Consider the following 18,995-nt stretch of genomic DNA (forward strand, 5'->3'; position numbering starts at 1 on the left):
CCTGAATGTGTTGTACCCACACGGGTACTTTAGGTTCTTGTTCATCCATAGTAGGAAAATGTAAAGGAAAAGGAAAGTAAGTTAGGTTTCAAATTGCCTTCTTCTGTTTTTTGTTACTATAACAGAGTGCCTGAGACAGGGTCATTTATACAGAGCAGGTTTATTGGGATCTGTGGTCCTGAGAAGTCCAAGAACAAGAGGCTAGCATCTACTCAGCCTGTGTGCGGACAGTGTGCCGCCGTCAGTGTCTCATAGGAACTGGGTCCCTAGAGAGCTGCGTCGTCAACTCTCGGGGGCCCCACTGCCTATTAGTAACTTAGTAATTCTGCTGTTAAGAGTTGGTGTGGGCCAAGACAAAACACATCCACACCCCACATGGGGACAGAAACTTAAAACACCACTTGTAAGGGAAAGGTAGGGCTTAGTGGAGGACCGGAATCAATGTCCAGAGCCTCATATGGTGGGAGGAGGGAGAGAACGGATGCTTGTAAGTTGTTCTCTGGCCTCCACAGACGTAGCATGGAGCATGCACGCACAAATGCACACACACACACACACACACCAGGACCGGAGACGGTGAGCCCTTCTGGGTCATGCAGTCATCCACATATGTTCCATGCTGCCTGTCGGTGGTATTTGAAGACGATTCTCCGCACCGTTTCCTCCCCTACATGATTTTTCCTGAAGTCTTTTGATGATTTTTATTGTCATTGGTCTGTCTCCCCATCCTGTTTTGGTCAGGAGAAAGGAAGGAAGGAGACATGGGAAGGTTAATGTTCGGAGAAAGGAACTCGTTCTTCTCTTTTAACTCTTGGAATGTACGTCGCCTCTCTGCATCTGTCTTTCACACACTGTGAGAAGGCTGTAAAGAGCTCTGTTCACAGCAGAGGATGGCAGGTGACCATGGGGACACTGTGGCCACCACCTGTCTGTCACCTGCTTCCCCTTTCAGTGCCTGTACCCTTGTCCAATCCTGGGGCAGCCGCCAAGCAGTTTGCATCCTGTACCTTGGGTCCTTCCATGCCTGCCTTTTCCCCAGTTGCATTTGGAAGGTTGAAACTTCTGGATCATTTCTTTATGCAAAACCCCCTGGCACCCGTCTTCCCAGAAGATGAAGGGACTTTGTAAACCCTGTCTGTTCATCCTAACCCTAGCCTGACTACCTTTGGAAGAAAGCTAACCTCATGAGCCTGGATAGACTGGAGGATTCCCTGGGAATGATCTTCTTAGTTTTGCTCATTTACAAACCAATGTCGCTCTCAGCCTGTTGTAGATTGGCACTGGGGTAGACCGACTGTCCACGTGTGTGAACATGCTTGGGCTGGCATTCTCACTTAGTCCTTCACAGAGCTCTGCCACACTCTACCCTGTGGACACTCGGCTGATGACCGTTCATTTGGCCACCCACCTGCTGCTCATTGTTCTTGAAGATGGCCTCCTGACTTCGTGTGTGTGTGTGTGTGTGTGTGTGTGTGTATGTGTGTGTGTGTGTGTGTGTGTGTGTAAGTCTGGTCCTCCAACACAGACCCCGTGGTCATTTCCCCTCTGGATCCAGTACTTGTCACTCTATCACAGGGAGCTAGCTGTCCCTGGGATGTGGGGGCCTCAGTGTGGAGATTGGTCATTTCTGCCTGTCAGCAGGGAAACCAGAAGCCAGTGTGACCTTCCCAGCCCCAGCCTGAATGTCCTATGGAAAACTCCAGCGGGTAGCTCACTGCTGATTCAGGCCCGGGCCTTCAGGGCTGCTTCCTGTGCCAGCCTCCCGTCACCAGCTGAGCGCCAACTATGTTGAGTTTTTACTACTACCGAGAAGAAGGCAACTCACTCCCTGTGGTCTCAGGAGGAAGCCTGGTCTTACAGAGGGGACTGCTTCCAGACGGAGACACCAGGTACCTCCCTCTCTGCTCTCCCCGTCCGTCCGGCACCCTGGCCTGCCTTTTCTGTGGTATGAAAAGACTGTGGGGAAGCCCCTCTGCTGGAATGTTCAAACCCTGACTGAACCATCTCCAAAATATTTAGACAAAGCAGCTACAAAAGCCAGAGCCCAGCTCCAAATGCAGCAGCAGCAGCAGCAGGGAGCCGTGTGCCCGCTGATGTGTTTACTGTGTGCTGAGGAATGTCCGCAGGACAGGCTACTGGGAATCCTATTCAGGGAAACACTTCAGAAAATAAATAGGCACAGGTTTGTGTGCTTATATTCCCTTCCAAATGTAGAAAGGGATAATTCACGTTTCGAGCAGCTCGGGGATCTGTAAGAGGATAAAACTTGTATTTATCTACTCCAGTGATGGAGAAAATTATACTGGCACCCAGAGTGGATTGTAGAAGTCCACATGCTCTCTGAGGTTTCTCTCTCCCTAATCAAGTGGGCAGAATAGTTTTTGGATCCCATAATGTTGTCTGGTAACAGTTGCTGGAGCTTCTTCATGCAGCCCCTTTTATAGAAATAACCTGCAGGGTTTTTCTTTGTCATCTTCCTCCTCCTCTTCCCCTCCCCCTCTTCTTCTTTAAACCCATAAAAATGACTCAGTTGGCCTCATGCTGAAATCTGAGACTGCAAGAAATGGCTTTCTGCCCAAGAAGCCAGGATAATCCAAATCCTTCCTAGTAATCGATGCTGGTGTTATCTGTGCTCCTGGAAGAGTCCCGTGGCTGTCTGGCCTATGAAGAAAGTGGTACTTGGCTTTGTCAGTGGAAAACCAGCACTCAGGAAGGATAGTTGCACAGCTGCTCCGCCTGTCCCCACCCCCTCACCCCCAGTGTGACTTGTCTCTCCCTTGGTGTCAGCAACTTCAAAGGTCGATCTATAGGATGTCATCACCATCATTGATTGCAATCTCTCGCTTGTGTGGCCCTAAGTACAGTGATTTAGTGGCCAGATTTTTTTTTTTTAATCTGCAGCCAATTGTGGAACAGTCAGGCTTTTAAGAGGGTTTAAAACTTGTAATTCACTAGTCTGATTTATCCTGGATTTTGCACTTAAGTATGACAGCCGCCAAACAAGCATCCCGTGTTTCCTTGGAAAGTCTTCTGTGTGTAAAAAAGGCCGAGGAACAGCTAGATTTATCAGCAGAGAATTGACAAAGGGAGAGGAGGAGGTGGAGGTGTGTGTGTGTGTGTGTGTGTGTGTGTGTGTGTGTGTGTATATCTCTGTGTGTGTGTGTGTGTGTGTATTATGCGTAGAATGGAAAATGACAGAAGCTGGCTTAGAAAATCCTCAGCCAGGGGCCTGGAGCGATGGCTCAGTGGATGAAGTGCCTACTGCTCAAGTGTAGACCTGAATTCAGATACCAGCACTGTATACAATCTGGGGCCATTGGCTTATGTTAATAACCACAGCACTGGGGGTGGACACAGGCTGATACCCCTGGACCTTCCTGGTCAGCCAGCCTAGCTGAAAGGTCAAGCTGAGGGTTCAGTGAAAGATCCGGTCTCAGTAGATGGGTGGATGAGTGGGTAGATGGATGGATGGGTAGGTGGATGGATGGATGGATGGATGGATGGATGGGTAGATGGATGGATGATTGGTAGATGGATGGCTGGGTGGGTAGATGGAAGGGTGGGTGGATGGATAGATGGATGGATGGGTATATGGATGGATGGGTAGATAGATGGATGGATGATTATGGGTAGATGGATGGGTGGATGGATGGTTATGTGGGTAGGTGAGTGAGTGGGTGGGTAGATGAATGGATGGGTAGATGGGTGAGTGAGGTAGATGGGTGGGGTAAATGGATGGGAAGATGGATGGGTGTGTGGGTGGGTGGAAGGGTGGGTGGATGGGTGGGCAGGTGGGGTGGATGGATGGATGGATGGATGGATGGATAGATGAATGGGTGAGTGGATGGATGGGTGGTCGGAATGTGATGAAGAAAGGCAGAAGACATAGACCTGTAGCTTGCATATATATGTACACGCATGGGTGAAGGTGACAGGACATGCCCACCCTTCTATACACATGTGCGAAAGAACGCCCATGGCCAGTTTTATGCTGTGTCTGTCTTTGTCTCAGAGTTCATCGGGCAATGACTGCTGATTGACTGTGAAGCTGGAAACTAAAGAAATACCCGTGCTTTTGTTGCCCAGCCCCAGCGCTAGTCTGTGGGGTCTGGTCCATATGACTGCAGCCCACATAGTCTAAGTCCTTATATAGAAAAACTGTAAGTACCCAGGCAAGGATTAGAGCCACACTCAGATAGTCTGACTGTATGGGTGATAGCCTACTGAGGTAGCTAATCTGGATCTTCCAAAGCTTCTTATTCCTTCCCTGCCCCTGCTGGGGACCTGCTGCCTTCAGGGAGTTAGTTAATTAGCATGGTCCCCCAGGGTCCTGAGATACCTGTTTCTCTAGTGATCTGCTTGGTTGTAGCTACTAATGTCCAGGTAGATAGTGGCTCCTTTTTAGCTGCTAGGACGAGGGCACAAAGAATGCCTCTGACTGAGCCCAGTGCAGGGACATTTGCTCATAGGAAGGGGCCTCTCGGTGGTGTATTAAAGACCAGGTGGACTCTGAGAGTGAACATCAGCTGAGTGGCTTGTCCTGGGACTCTTTTGACAGTGATATTAAAGTGACCGAATGCTCAATTTGCTGAGAGTGCTGGGGACTTCACTTGTGAACTTCACCTGTGTTGATGCTGAGAGGCACCTCGCAGGTGGCCTGGCTACCAGAGGAATGGGTTGAAAGATGGGGGCCATGTCAAGAGGTGACCATACAGAGCATCCTGGTGTTCTGTCCCACAGAAGAGTGTGGATGGCCACCAGGATCGTGGAAAGTGTCTTCCCCTCTGTCTTGTTTTGATGCCACAGCACAGCCAGATGCTTTTAGTGATAAACCGTGGTAACTTAAATATGACCATGATGTGTACTTACCTGTAACCGCATGCCTTGTGAATATTGGCTTGTTCATGAGCACGACCACCTTGGCATACTAGAACTTTGGACATGTAAAGTTGGGGTGGGAGACCGTGAGTGCCCCTCCCTCTGCTCAGCTGAAGTCCGCAGCTGGCCCACGGGTGAGTGGGGTGCTCACCTAGTCAAGCCGAGGCACTGGGCACTTGTGAGTCCTGGTTTATACTCAGTCAGGTGCTGGGATGTGCTAGTTCAGGACCAGCTTAGACAACATCCCGAGATGTACAATCCAGACAGAGAGGTGGGGTTTGGGAGAGAGGGAAAGGAAAACGTGTTTGCCCTCTAGCAGGACAGATGGTGACTCTGTAATTGAGGTCAGGTGACATGTGACGCACATACTAAATCAGAGACAAGACCCTGACTAGTGGTGCCGGGCGTGGCGGCCCCAGTGAACTGATGGGAGGTAGTGTGTGATCTGGGGCACCACGTGATGCCAGGCAGAGGAAAGAGCGACAGCCAGGGCCAGTGGTGAGCACAGGATAGACCAGTTCATGGTTGTCTGTGGTGGGATGATTGAAAGAAAAGGTGTGGAGGGATGTGGCACCGTCAGGGACGTGGTCGAGGCCAGGACATTGGCATCTTTCTCAGCAACAGAAACCCACTGGGTAGCTCAGGGCAGGGAACAAACACAATTGGATTTATCTTTTGTTTGGTCTTAATTGTTTAAAACTCTTCTGGAAAAATAGTTCAGGGGAGGGTGTCCAGAACCTGGCAATGCAGCATCAGATTGGGAGACAAGAATGGCTTGAGCCGTAGCTAGCTGTCAGGATTGCTGTGTGCAGAGGCGCAAGACTGGTGGTCAGCTGGACAAGGCATGAGCCCACTGTGGCTCTCTCAAAGCTCTTGCTGTGCTACAAGAGCCTCATGAGCTGTCGCTGCATGCCTGAGCCTGTGAAGGAGGGCTCCAAGCAGGATCAGACCAGAAACAAAACCACGGGGGCCTTTGGAAGCCTAGAATGGAGTTTCGTACTACATGCTGAAACCCTACTCATTTTTAAATTCTCTTCTTGTTTTTATTTACATGTATGTGTGTATGCATGTCTCTGTTATTACGCGTGTGTACTGTGTATGTGTGAATGCGTGTCTCTGTGATTACACATGTGTACTGTACAGTGTAGTCCAGAAGAGGGCATCTGATTCCCTGGAACAGAAGTTACAGAAGGTTGTGAGCCACCTGACCTAGGTATTGGGAACTAAAGTTGAGTCCTGTAGAGCAGCAGGCTCCATTAACCACTGATCATCTCTACAGACCCCTGGTCGTTATTTTTGGGGACACTGAAGCAGTAGGAGCCTTGGGCTTATGTGTCACCCACGGTCCTCCCTGTCTTCACCTTTGCTCACCCTTCCTCTGGCTTGGCTCAGTCTCTGCCAGCCTGTCATCTGGACTTCCCAGGCCACATGTGGAAACACGCTCACCAAAACTTCTCATTTTAACCTCTTGTGGGAAACTGACACTATGACCGTCACTAAATGGTGGACAGCTGAGAAACTAATTCGTACCAATATGATAGCTATCCCCACGGTTTCTAAGGGAGAGTGGGTGGGTGTGAAAGGGAGGAAAATCCAGAAAAGAGGGTGCCCCAATCCACAGTGCTCTTAGATGGCAGGCAACATTCTCAGACTCATTCATGCAGATGTCATGTGCGCAGTGGCCTCTGGGTGTCCTCCGCCGACCCCCAACCATTCTTGATGCCCCTCAACAGTCATTTCCTGCTTCCCTGTTGCTCTGTTCCATGCTGTAAGCTGATTCCGGCATTTGCTGGTGCAGAGCCGGCTCTTCTCAGAAAGGTAAATGTAATGGAGTTGAATGGCTAATCACCCTCTGGTGTCCATCTGTGGTCCGGACAGATCTGGCTTTAACAGAAAACTATCTGGGCTACAAGGAACGATTAATACTGACTGACCCAAATCTGCAAGAGGAAGAGATTTAGGTTCTTTTTGAAAAAAATAACAGTTCATGGTTGAGGGGCTGGCTCAGTGGATGAAGGTTCTTGCCACGGAGCCTGGCGGCCCAGGCTTGTACCTCCAGGAATACTGGTGGGAGGAGGGAACAATTCCTACAAATTGTCCTGACCTCCACACCTAGACCATGGCATGTGCGCATACACACACACACACACACACACACACACACACACACACACACACACGTAATTTTAATTTTTTTGAGGAGTTCAATGTAAGGGCACGTTTGGGGAGAGGAATTAACACTGCCTCCCTTCTGAGATAGTTGCCAGGGATTAGAACTGTACATCACTTGCAACTCAGTTTTTAGGTACTTTTTGTGACCTGTGTTATTGTGTTTACGTAGTCCCCCCTCTTGTTCCGTTTTTAAAACCGAATGAATAAATAACTGTTTTGTTAAATGATGAGGTAATGATCCAGGCTCTGTTCTTACAGAAGCAGAGAGCTTCGATTTCCCATGTAGCATTTTCTCCAGCCCCTTTTTCTTATGAAAGACAATGGCTGGTTTTGTTTTGCACATTCCTGGGGACCGTAACGGCATAAGAGCCACAGCATGTCTGAGATATGGCTGTCATCCTAGAAATTGTAGGGCTTTTAAAATTACATTTAAAATATGGGGGGGCTGGGGGCTGCTGGGAGAGGGGTGCGTGTGCATAGATGCCGTGGCATGTGTGTGAAGATCAGAAGGCATCTTGCTAGACTCAGTTCTCGCCTTGCACCACGTGGAGTCCAGGGATGAAACTCAGGTCACGCTGCTGAGCCACCTGGCTAGCCCCTCACCATGGAATTCTCTCCACAGAAGGTGTAAGTCGAATTGTGCCTCTTAAAGGGCATTCCTGAGTAAAGTGTTCTCCAGCCTGTGGGCCATCTTGCCACCCACACAGTCCCCGGATAGCCTTTAGGTAGCTGTAGGGTGCAGGAATTGTGCCCTAAAATGAAGTTAAAATGCTAGGTTTCCCTCTTGCCCTAAGTTTTCTCTCATTTTCTTCACATCCTGGCTCTTTCCAAGGCCTCACAGAGAACACCAGCTAAAGCCAGTCTAGAGCTGCCTTGGTTGAGGGTTACGGGGTCAGGAACCTGTTTATGAACGATCTGGGGTTGCGCACCAGCTTCCCCAGTTTAAGTTGAGAGAGGTGAGGGAGCTCTGCCCTGGATTTCAGTATCAAAGGCAGTGTTTGTTCAAACAAGGTGCTGTGTAGAAGAAGCACACACCAGGAAGCTGACTCCCGGAGATTCACATCCCAGTCAGATTGGAACTGTGCCCTTGGCCGTGGGCGTTCCCGCTGATCCTATGAAGCCCCTGTGTGCCTTTGCTCAATAGTACTGTAGTTGTTTGGAGGGTGGGGAAAAGTTAATGTTCTTTTAAAAAATCACTGCCCCCCCCCATTAATATAAGTATCATTGAAATATTCATCCATACAGAATGTATGTATACCTGGGAATTTTTACCCACCTATGTCTGTATCCATCGCCAATCCATACAAAACGTACGGGGGTGGGAGAGGTGGCAGCTCACTGGGTAAAGAGCTTGCTCAAAGGCTTAAGGACCTGAGCTCTGGTCCCATCACCCACATAAAAGTTAGACACCACAGCAAGCGCCTGCAACCCAGGCACCAGTTGGCAGTTGAGACGGTGAATCAGGGCAGCTCACTGGCAGGCCAGACTAGCTAAACCAGCATGCTCCGTGTTCACAGAGAGAACCTGTCTTTTATAAAAGGTGAAAAGCAAGAGGAAGGCATCTGATGTCGATGGTGTCCATGGGTTTACACGCGGGCGAGCATACTCATACACATGCATGCACACGTTGTGTGCACCACATACATACACACACCACATTTTTTTTTTTTAATAAAGGAAAAAGAAATGGGGTTGGCTTTCCCAGGCTTCTAGTGTGAGTTGCCGAAGTCTGTGTGTAGTCCATTGTTTATCGGCTCTTTGCTGCGTTACGTCTATGATGTTCGCTTGTGTGCTGTGTGTTATCTCCACCCATTCAGTCCCTGTTTTACCAGTTACATGAATATTCCTCGGTTCAGCCACTTACTTAACAGGACTGCGGGGGTATTTCCTGTCTGGGACACGGTGAACAGTGTAGCCCTGTCTTTTAGTAAACCTTCGCCTGACCCAAGGCAACGGTTGTTCTGCCATGCGGTTTGTGTTTGTGTAAGCTTAGTGTATCCTGCCGGCCTTACACAGTGGACACCCGGGTAGACCCCCAACAGCTCTACAGGTGCCTGGCAGACTCCATTTCTCCCAGTGTGGCCCTGCTGGGACACACACTGCACCAGCACATTGTGACTGTGATTTGCATTTCCTGACGTCTACTACCTGAAATCTACCCTGGAGCCTTGTTCCATCTAAACATGACAGTTAAACTGAACCATCTGTCCACCTTGGGTCTTCATTTCACAAACACCATGGCTTCCCCCGAATACACGACTGCCCAGACTGCTTCCACAGCCTCTAACTGACTTTCTGTAACCCAAGGAAGAAGAAGAAAAATGCCTCTGTGGACCCCGTCAGGACCGGCCGGGACCGAGTGCCCACTTACCTGTACCGCATGGATTTCCAGAAGATGGGTAAATGCATCATTATAAACAACAAGAACTTCGAAAAAGCAACAGGTGGGTGAGGGGCCGGGCTAAGCCCTCCTAACCCTCCCACTTTCTTCGCATTTTACCAGACATTCATCAGAGGGCGGCAGTGCCAGGGGCTCTCCCGTGTTCAGGAGAGAGGGGTCCAGAGAATTTTCTGTCTGAGGTCCTGCCGTGTACTGTAGGAGCCTGCCTTAGTTACTTTCCTGTTGCTGGGATAAAATGGCCTTTTTCCTTGGGTGACTGTAGACTGTGTGACATTGGCAGCCATCCTAAGACCATGAGGAGGAAGCTCACCTTGAGTGAGGCTGGGTCCTTTGGACTTTGCCTCTGGTCTTACGTGTGTGGTTAAGCTGAAAGGCTGAGTGGTGTTGCTTCCGCTTCAGGGATTGTTGCTGGAGCCCACAAGGCACCTCATCTGACTGGAGCCTATTCACCCCCACTCCTCGCCTTACCCCCACAGGTATGGGCGTCCGGAATGGGACGGACAAAGACGCAGGGGCCCTCTTCAAGTGCTTCCAAAACCTGGGTTTTGAAGTAACCGTCCACAATGACTGCTCTTGTGCAAAGATGCAAGATCTGCTTAGAAAAGGTGAGTGTGAGCTGTGCCTGTGAGTGTGAGCTGTGTTTGTCTGTCCCACCCCAGGCACCTAGAAGAACAGAGTCTAGGCTCTAGAATGTTGGCCATAGACAGACTACATTGTGTAATTGTGTGGATGGACTTTGGACAGGGTGAGAGAGAGACTGGAGGGTAAATTAGGGACCAGAAGAGACTTCAAGAGCTATGCCCACCTCCCAGAGAGATGTGTTTACTGTATACCGGGCCTGTCCAACCTTTGAACATAGTGACATTTCATTAATATCTACAAAGCTCATGTGCATGAACCATGCAGAGTTACAAAGTCAGTTACAAAGAATTAGGTAAGTTTCCCACTTTGTATTGAGCCTGAGTCCATAGCTGTCCTGGGGTAAAGGCTGCCCACAGCTGTGAGTTGGATGTGCCTTAAAGGATGTCACTGGGATACTCTCACACCTGGGACATGTGCTTGAAAGTAGAATCCTACCTGCTCGCTAGACAGGGACCTACAGACATCAGGAGATCAACTTTCTTTAACTACAGATCTGAAAGAGGAAGATTTTATGTGCTTTTCTTCCTTTTAATTGACTTCTTGGGGCCCAAGAAGTGACTCACTGATTAGGAGTGCACACTGCTCTTGCAGAGGCCTGAGTTCGCTCCTCAGCACCCATGTTGGATGGCTCATAGCCACCCATAACTCCAGCTTCAGAGGATCAGATGCCCTCTTCTGGCTTCTGTGGGCACCTGAACACACACACACACACACACACACACACACAGAGAGAGAGAGAGAGAGAGAGAGAGAGAGAGAGAGAGAGAGAGAGAGAGAGAGTTAAATATTAATATAAATCACATAAAGTGCCTGTATGAGTGCCAGCACCCAGAAGGTACGCCTGAAATGGCTGTTTATGCTATCAGCTGGTAGGTTGGTCAGTGTCACAGGCATAAACAAGCTGGTCAGGCCAGTTAGCTTTGTTCTCCACAGTTCCTCTCAATCCCTGTACTGACAGCTGTCTGATACTCTTTCCTGTTAACTCTCTAGTTTACATCCTGGGTGATGGGTTTCACATCTGTACGTCATTGTGCTTGATCTCCTGACCCCCACTCTGCTCCTCAGTCCCCTGCCCCTCTCTGCTGCCTTCACTCCTGCTTTTGTATCAGATGGATCCCATACCCTCTCAAGTTCTGTAACCGATGTGCACACACTTACACGCATACACACATACAGGCTTGTATACTTCTAAAACTAGCATCCACACACAAGAGGAAACGTGGGTCTTTGTGTTTGAACTAGCTAGTTTCCCTTAACACATGATTTCCTGTTCTGTCGGTTTCCCTGGTGATGTCATGATTTCAGTTTTCTTTATGGCTGCGCAAAGCTCCATTGTGTGTATGGACACGCTTCCTATATCTATTTTCTGTTGATGGCACGTTCTGCCCCCTGGCTACTGTGACTCGTACAACCATAAACATGGATGTGCATGTGTGCCCATGGCATGCAAATCCAGGGTCCTTCCCTTGTGTATCCAGTTTCCTGTTGTGATAAGTTACATGTAATTCAAAGCTACTGTCTCAATCATTTTTAAAGAGAAGAATTCAGGGGAGTTGAACACACTCACCTTGTTAGAATTCTTTTCATCTTCCATAACCAAAGCAACCCTATGTGCATGCGTGTGCATGCGTGTGTGTGTACGTGTGTGTGCACGCATGTGTGCACGTGTGTGTGCATGCGTGTGTGTCTGTGCATGCATGTACGTGTGTGTGTGTGCGTGCACGTGTGTGCACGTGCGTGTGCTTATTCCTCGTGGCCTAACATTTTCTTTTCTACAACAAATGCTTGCATGATGCTTCTATGTATCTCACTTAAAAAACAGTAACTGTCGCTGGACATGACAGAGCACAGCTTTAATCCCAGAACTCAGGAAGTAAAGGCAGGCTGAGTTCGAGACCAGCCTGACCTTGTTAGCAAGTTCTGTGCATATTTATACATATTTAACAGTTGCTGCAACCACCTCTTTATAGAGAGAGAAGAAAATGGAGGTTAGCCAACGTCTCTCTCTGCTGTCATGGCTATGTTCCTCTGTTCCCCAGTGTCCTCTCGTGGCTGTTGTGGTGCCTGGGTTCCATCTGAGAAAAATTCTAGAATTCTCTACCACCGGTCCACAGTCTCTGCTGAGAGGTGGCCCAGCCCAGTGCTTTGAAAGGGCCCCATACTGTGCTTTTCCCTGGCCCCAAAGGATCATGTTTCTGGAACTCATCCCTGGACACTCAGTGTAGACTGCTTCCTTACAGCCTCTGAGGAGGACCACAGCAACTCAGCCTGCTTCGCCTGCGTCCTGCTAAGCCACGGAGAAGAGGATCTGATTTATGGGAAGGATGGCGTGACACCCATAAAGGATCTGACAGCTCATTTTAGGGGAGACAGATGCAAAACCCTGTTAGAGAAACCCAAACTCTTCTTCATTCAGGTGCTTTTGAGGGCCAGTGGGTTTCATGTGGGAAAAACTAACAGGGCAGGGGTGGTGTTATCTGTATAAATCAACATGCCATTTCCCTGGGGTACTCACACTGGGGCTGGGGCTTCCTGCCCAGAAATGGTTGGCACGGGCACTTGCTGTATTTCTGTAAGGCTTCGCTTTGTAATTTGACTCAGTCCGGGTGCTTATCTTCTGATCGGCTGGCTGCTGAGCTCCCTGTGTGCCAGGCAGGGCTCCTGGGCACAGCAGAGAACAGCACAAGCAGGTTCTGTCCCAGTCCGTTCGATCTCTACTTTGATATGCTTTAGGCGTGCCGAGGGACGGAGCTCGATGACGGAATCCAGGCTGACTCGGGGCCCATCAACGACACTGACGCTAATCCCCGCTACAAGATCCCAGTGGAAGCTGACTTCCTCTTTGCTTACTCCACGGTTCCAGGTACCCTGTCCACTGTCTGTTGACCTTACCAATCCACGCTCCTCCGTCCACATGGAGGTGTGAGGGCTGTATCTGTCTCTTGTTGCTACAGTCATTAATTAATAGTTTTTCGCATCCCTAACATAAACCGTCTCGAGATTTGAAACTGCGTGTCAGTATCCCGCTCAGAAGTTTGGATTCTGGAGCATTTCAGATATCATGTTTCTTTGCTAGAAATGCCCGGCCAAGGGGACCTGGGCTCGGTGGGTAAACTACTTGCAGTTCAAGCATGAGGACCCAAGATTGAGTCCCCAGCATCTATGTAAGAGCCAAGCATAGCTCTGTGTACCTGTAACCTCAGCACTAGATATTTAGATAAAGGAGAGACCTGGAGGCCCACTGGCCTGCCACTCTAGCTGGGTTGGGAAGCTCCAAATTCTGACAGACTCTGTCTCAAAAACGTTAGTGAAGATCAATTCAGGAAGACGCCCAACATGGACACGGATCCTTGCACCCAGTTGTGCACAAGCACATACACACGCATGCACACACATACAACACACGGAATGAAAGAAAACCACTGTTCAAGCAGTAAAACCTATGCATTCGTTGTGAATTCTGAGGTACTTGTACTCATGAACAAGCATTGGGGAGAACGGATACCCACTCCATCCTACAGACAGTGACACGTGTCACATAAACATCATCTCGGTGGTCTAGAGGCCAGAATCCCAGAGGAAAAGCAGGGTGACCTCTCTGCTAGAAGCACATGGGGAAATCTGTTTCCTCTTTGTCCTAGCAAGTTAGATCTCCTAGATCCCTTGGCTTGTGGCCCTTCCCCATTGAAAGCCCTTCCTCGCTCTCCATCTCTTCCCTGTCAGCCCCACAGACACGGTTCTCCCCCATCCCTCTTCCCTCCCTGCGGCTGGGTCTACCTGGCAATCCAGAACCATTTCCTCATCAGGAGTCTATTGTTTTAATGGCATCTGAAAACTCCTTTTTGTGGAGGAGGGTAATGTGGTCACAGATTCCAGAGTTAGATGTGTCCATCTCCGGGGACCACTATTAACTCATTCCTCTCCCTGAGAAAAAGGAACTCCCCCCCCTTTGTTTTACTAAGATTATTAATAATGGCAAGGCTTTCACAATAAGCAATAATTATGTATATAACTATAAAAATTATGTCATTTTAGGTAGTTTTAAATTTTCTTGCCATCATCCTTATAATAATTCTGTAGGTGATGGAGAAAACCATTGTTGCTTTTGCAGTTGAAAAATCAATTGAACTTGAGTAAGCTTCAGAAAAGTGTTGAGGGTCAGGTTTCAATGCCCAGACTCTGCATTCCATCACAGACCAGGATCCTTTAGGCTGGGACCTGGCAGGTACCACACAATGCTAAGAAAGAGTGTCGTTTCTTGTTATTTACCTAGCCCTGGGTTTTCCCAAGTCTGTTCAGTACAAGCCTTTCCTTTGTTAGACATAGACCACTCATTGAGTGAGAATTCCCCCGGCTGTAGGACTTTTGGAAAGGGTTGGTATAGGCAGAGGTATTAGTTCCAGTAAATGAGTCAGTGCATCTGGGGGAAAAACAAAACAAAACAAAACAAAACCAGCTCTGGCAGGCTCTACAGATGGGTTCTGTGTGCTAAAGTCACACTTGTAAGCACTGTAAAGGGTAGAAAGTACGTTGATCTTCTGCTCGTGGGAGCTTGGCAGTGCAAAAATTGGCAGACATCAGTGTGAGTAAACCCAGTATGGAGCTGTCGCTGCTCAGAGAAGGGCTGGAGGAACTCGGGGAGGAAGGCAAGCAAACTCCTCTACGGGACCAATAAGAAAGCTTTCTTCAAAAGTTACTGCCATGACTGACGCTGAATTCAGCCATCAGCCTGGACTAGGTCTAATGCCCAGTGCATTTGCTGGACCAGACCGAGTAGATCACAGATGCGTCGGTTGTTTTGGGTCAGCAGACATCCGTTTCTCGGCCAACTGGTCTCAGAAGAGGACTCCTTCCTGCTTCATAAATGGCTGCCTTCTTCCTCTGTCCTCACATGGCAGAGAAAACACAGGAAAAGAAAACAGAGGAAGAGTTCTGACATATCTTCTCATAAAGACACTAATCCTACTACGTCAGGGACCCACCCCTCTGGCCTCACTAACTTAACTCCATGAAGGCGGTCATACTGGAGACTGGGACTTCAACATGTAAACGTGAGGATGGGGGTGGGGCACAGTTCAGTCTACAGCTCCACACTCGACAGCCTCGGCAGCACACAAAGGAGCCTCTTATCGCACGTGGACTGTGCGCGCTGCCAAGCAGCCTGAAGTGTGCCCTGATAAAGAAAGGACGAGGAAAATGTTTCCGGGTGAGGAGTCACAGGATGGCTCTCTTCAGTGTTCAGATGGTTAGGTTACCTCGGGGACCCCTAGAGGGGAGATGGTAGTGCTTGTGTCTGCATGCACATCCATACGTATCCATGTGCACAACCAACCAGGCCACGGGGCTGAATGACACACCCTGCCTGCAGACAAGCGCATCGTTGTGTGACTGACTACCCACAAGAATTCTAAGGACACCATAGCCTACTATGTGCCACTGCTGGCTGAACTCTTGTGACATAACTAGGTGGTAAGGATGCTGGCGACGCTGGCCCAGTTCTCATCCTCCTGGGTCTGGACCTCTCGGCAGAATGAAGCAGCTGTGCAGATTATCATGTGACGTGAATTCAGCTTTGTGTTGGTTCTTGTTGCTGCTGAGCCGACCAAGAGCCTTGCACTCTCCTCTCTCCCTGGGTACAGTGACCCAAGGTCTTCAGCTTTGCTGCTTAGACCAAGACATCAGACAGCACAGTGGCCACCTTTAAGAGTCACAAACAAAGGCTATCCTTTCACCAAGATGTCTGTCACAAGACAATGAGTGAAACTCCACATGGCATTGCTGTGACATGTAGGTCTCCTTCAACATGGTGGCCTGGTGAGGCTGAACATGGACTGTCTGTCTCTCTAGGCTCATGTCCTCTGGCCTCTGGCCTTTAAGGGTAAAGCATGTGGTCATGTAGATGTGTGTCCTCTGCCAGCCATGTGGAAATGCTCCAGGGAGCTCCATCTTCCTGTTTTCTGCCTGGCTTTCTCAATCACAAGCAACAATTTTAGATTCCCTCAGAATCAAAGAAGTCAGAAGTCACAGGAGGAGGGAGACACTCTGCATTGTTACGAATAGAGCTAGCTGCTGTTGTGAATCCCTAGGCTCCCTGGGACCTGCTCCTCCTCTGAGTCAGCCATCCCTTCCTCAGCACCTGGGTCAGCTGAGGTGTCCCCACCCTTGTAAGACATTCGGGTCAGCTGACCCAGGAAAACTCACAAATCGGATTTCTTTACCAGACACCTTGTGTGGTGCCAGAGAAGCACACCTCCTGTCTAACAGTGCCTGCATCCTAGATCAGGAGCCTCTCCTGCCCTTGCATCTCTTCAGCAGGCCCCACCCCTCATTCTGTGGCTCCTAAACACACCTGGAAAATCTCTTCAGGTTTTCTGACTCTGTTCCCTGGGCCTGGGCTAGAAAGTAGTGCTCCCTCCAGAGTGGTGGTGAGGTGCTGCCTCCAGAGTGGTGGTGAGTGCTCCCTCCAGAGTGGTGGTTGGTGCTCCCTCCAGAGTGGTGGTGAGTGCTCCCTCCAGAGTGGTGGTGAGGTGCTCCCTCCAGAGTGGTGGTTGGTGCTCCCTCCAGAGTGGTGGGGAGTGCTGCCAAGCTGCAAGGTGTGCTCCCCTCCCTAGGGGACTCTCCATGTAACCCACTCTCTGCTAGGTATCTCAGGTATCCCACATGCAGATGCACTGGTCTTTAGTGACATCATCTGAAACACCCAAAGCATTCTGAGCATCTTCATAGAGCGCTTCACACCTGAGATGTTTGCTTCTTCTCATTGGTACTGTGACACAGACGAGAGGGAGATGATCTCCAGACACCCATGCTATACAGTGCTGGAGGTTCATTCTTCCCAGCATAGCTCTTGGTGTTGGCTAATGGATCTCTCTCTCTCTCTCTCTCTCTCTCTCTCTCTCTCTCTCTCTCTCTCTCCCTCCCTCCCTCTCTCCTTCTACCTTCTCTCCCCTCCTCTCTCCCTCCCTCCCTCTCTCCCTTCTTCTCTCCCCCTCCCCCTTCTCCCCCTCCTCCTTTCCCCCTCTCTGGCCGAAGGTTATTACTCGTGGAGGAACCCAGGGAAAGGCTCCTGGTTTGTGCAGGCCCTCTGCTCCATCCTGAATGAGCATGGCAAGGACCTAGAGATCATGCAGATCCTGACCAGGGTGAACGACAGGGTGGCCAGGCACTTCGAGTCCCAGTCTGATGATCCGCGCTTCAACGAGAAGAAGCAGATTCCGTGTATGGTGTCCATGCTCACCAAAGAGCTGTACTTCAGCCGCTGAGAACCTGCCGCCGTTCGTTGATGAATCCAGTTTTTATTTTATTTTTGTTTCAATGCTCTCAAAATATCCAGAAATGTTAAGGGGATTTAATTTCAGGAAAGTCTATTGATTCGGCAGGGTGGAAGTTCTCTGGTGATGTCAGATAGTCTGGGTTTCCAGATTTTTTTTTGTTTGTTTAATAACTGTTCATCTGATGACTTCATGCTCTTCCTCTGAGGTTGATTTCCTGTTTCTGTTTCTTTTTTTCTTTGTGGTCTCCTTGAGTGCATGCTGTGAGCATGACCTCTGGAGAAGACATCGGCAATGACGTGGATGGGAAGTCAGAGTCTCAGTTGAACTTGGCAAAGAAGATCCTAGCTCTTGATGAAAGAGTACAGCTGCGACACCTGTCGGCCTCCGTTGGCAAAGGTGGCTGCTGAGTGTTTGAACGGTTGTTTTCCGTGGCTTAGAACAGATTCTTAAGCTGAGAGAAGAAGACAGTTAATATTCTAGTACATAGGACCCAACCTAGAAAACAAGCCATTCTAGGAATATCGGTGCAGAATGGTCGATACAGGGAATTCACTTACTCGGGTAATTAAGAGACAGCCAAGCCCGTTACCTCACATGCTTCTGTGCGGGGACTTTGGTTCCCTTGTCATCAGTAAGAACAGTGGCAGAGCAGCCTTCTAGAGGCTAGAACCATGGAGGGCTATGGTGATTGGAGCCAGGCTCAGGACAAGCTACTGCCTGAGATGGAAACCAAGACAGAACTGAGTCAGACACCAAGACACACCCAGGCCTCCCCAGGTCTGTGCCCATATCCAGCAGTGCCTTACAATTCCAAGGTACCTGAAAGCCAGCTAGTGAGGGCCTAGGGACCAAGCTACCCTGTGCTACGGAGCAGAGGAAGGCATAGCAAGGCAAGGGTAATGGTGGGGATAAACTTGGCTCAAAATGTGAATTAAATAACCATGTCCTCTGGGGTGCTACAATGTATTCATTCACTATTCACTGATTTGTCAGATCATCCACACAGGTGCTGAAGAGTAACCAATTTCACTTTGTGTGCAAGATAATGTTTTTGTACTTCAAATACAGCTGGAATTCTTCCAACTATTCCAAGATTTTTTTTTGAATAATCTTTGGTTACCTCTGGTTCTACAAATGACAATTTAGGCAAAGATCTTAGCAGTTTCTTTTCAAGGTATCATTTTCTTTGGAATTCGTTATACATTCCTATTTTTTCCGCCTAATAAATGGTTGACAGATGTTCCTATTTATTGATTAAAATGTGTTTCAGAAACTCCTGACTGGTCCAGTCTGATCTCTTCTTGAGGTTATTCAGGACGGTTAGACATTAGAGAAGACCATACAGATCACAAGCAATTGTATTCTGAAGCTAGAACACAATAAGTACATGATCACTTGGAATTCAAAGCATTTTGTAAGAAGGGTCGCTCAACTTGTAAAGCGGTTTGGAATAGACAACCTCCTGTTAATTTGAGAGAGAGAAAAAAATAGTGTTTTAAAAGTTGTCTCTCACAAAGAAAATCATTTAAGATCTGTTTGTTGGACTTGACTTGGTCCTTGAGATCAAAAATACACCAGGTGATCGGAGACCATATCTCCAGCCCTCTGGTACCCTCCAGCTTCCAGAG

General features: G+C 48.9%; 1 protein-coding gene across 1 annotated transcript in view; it reads left to right on the forward strand.

Annotated features, from left to right (window-relative positions):
• Casp7 (caspase 7) overlaps positions 1-18,633 on the forward strand; it is a 39,227-nt gene extending 20,594 nt beyond the window's left edge. Inside the window, exons 3-7 of the mRNA XM_021207548.2 lie at positions 9,358-9,494; positions 9,928-10,056; positions 12,334-12,509; positions 12,827-12,956; positions 17,126-18,633. Coding sequence (XP_021063207.1) covers positions 9,358-9,494; positions 9,928-10,056; positions 12,334-12,509; positions 12,827-12,956; positions 17,126-17,355 — 802 coding nt within the window. The 3' untranslated portion in view covers positions 17,356-18,633. The remainder of the gene's footprint in view (positions 1-9,357; positions 9,495-9,927; positions 10,057-12,333; positions 12,510-12,826; positions 12,957-17,125) is intronic.
• The last annotated feature ends 362 nt before the right edge of the window (positions 18,634-18,995 follow it).

This window comes from Mus pahari, chromosome 1 (assembly GCF_900095145.1).
Source record: "Mus pahari chromosome 1, PAHARI_EIJ_v1.1, whole genome shotgun sequence".
NCBI classification, from domain to species: domain Eukaryota; kingdom Metazoa; phylum Chordata; class Mammalia; order Rodentia; family Muridae; genus Mus; species Mus pahari.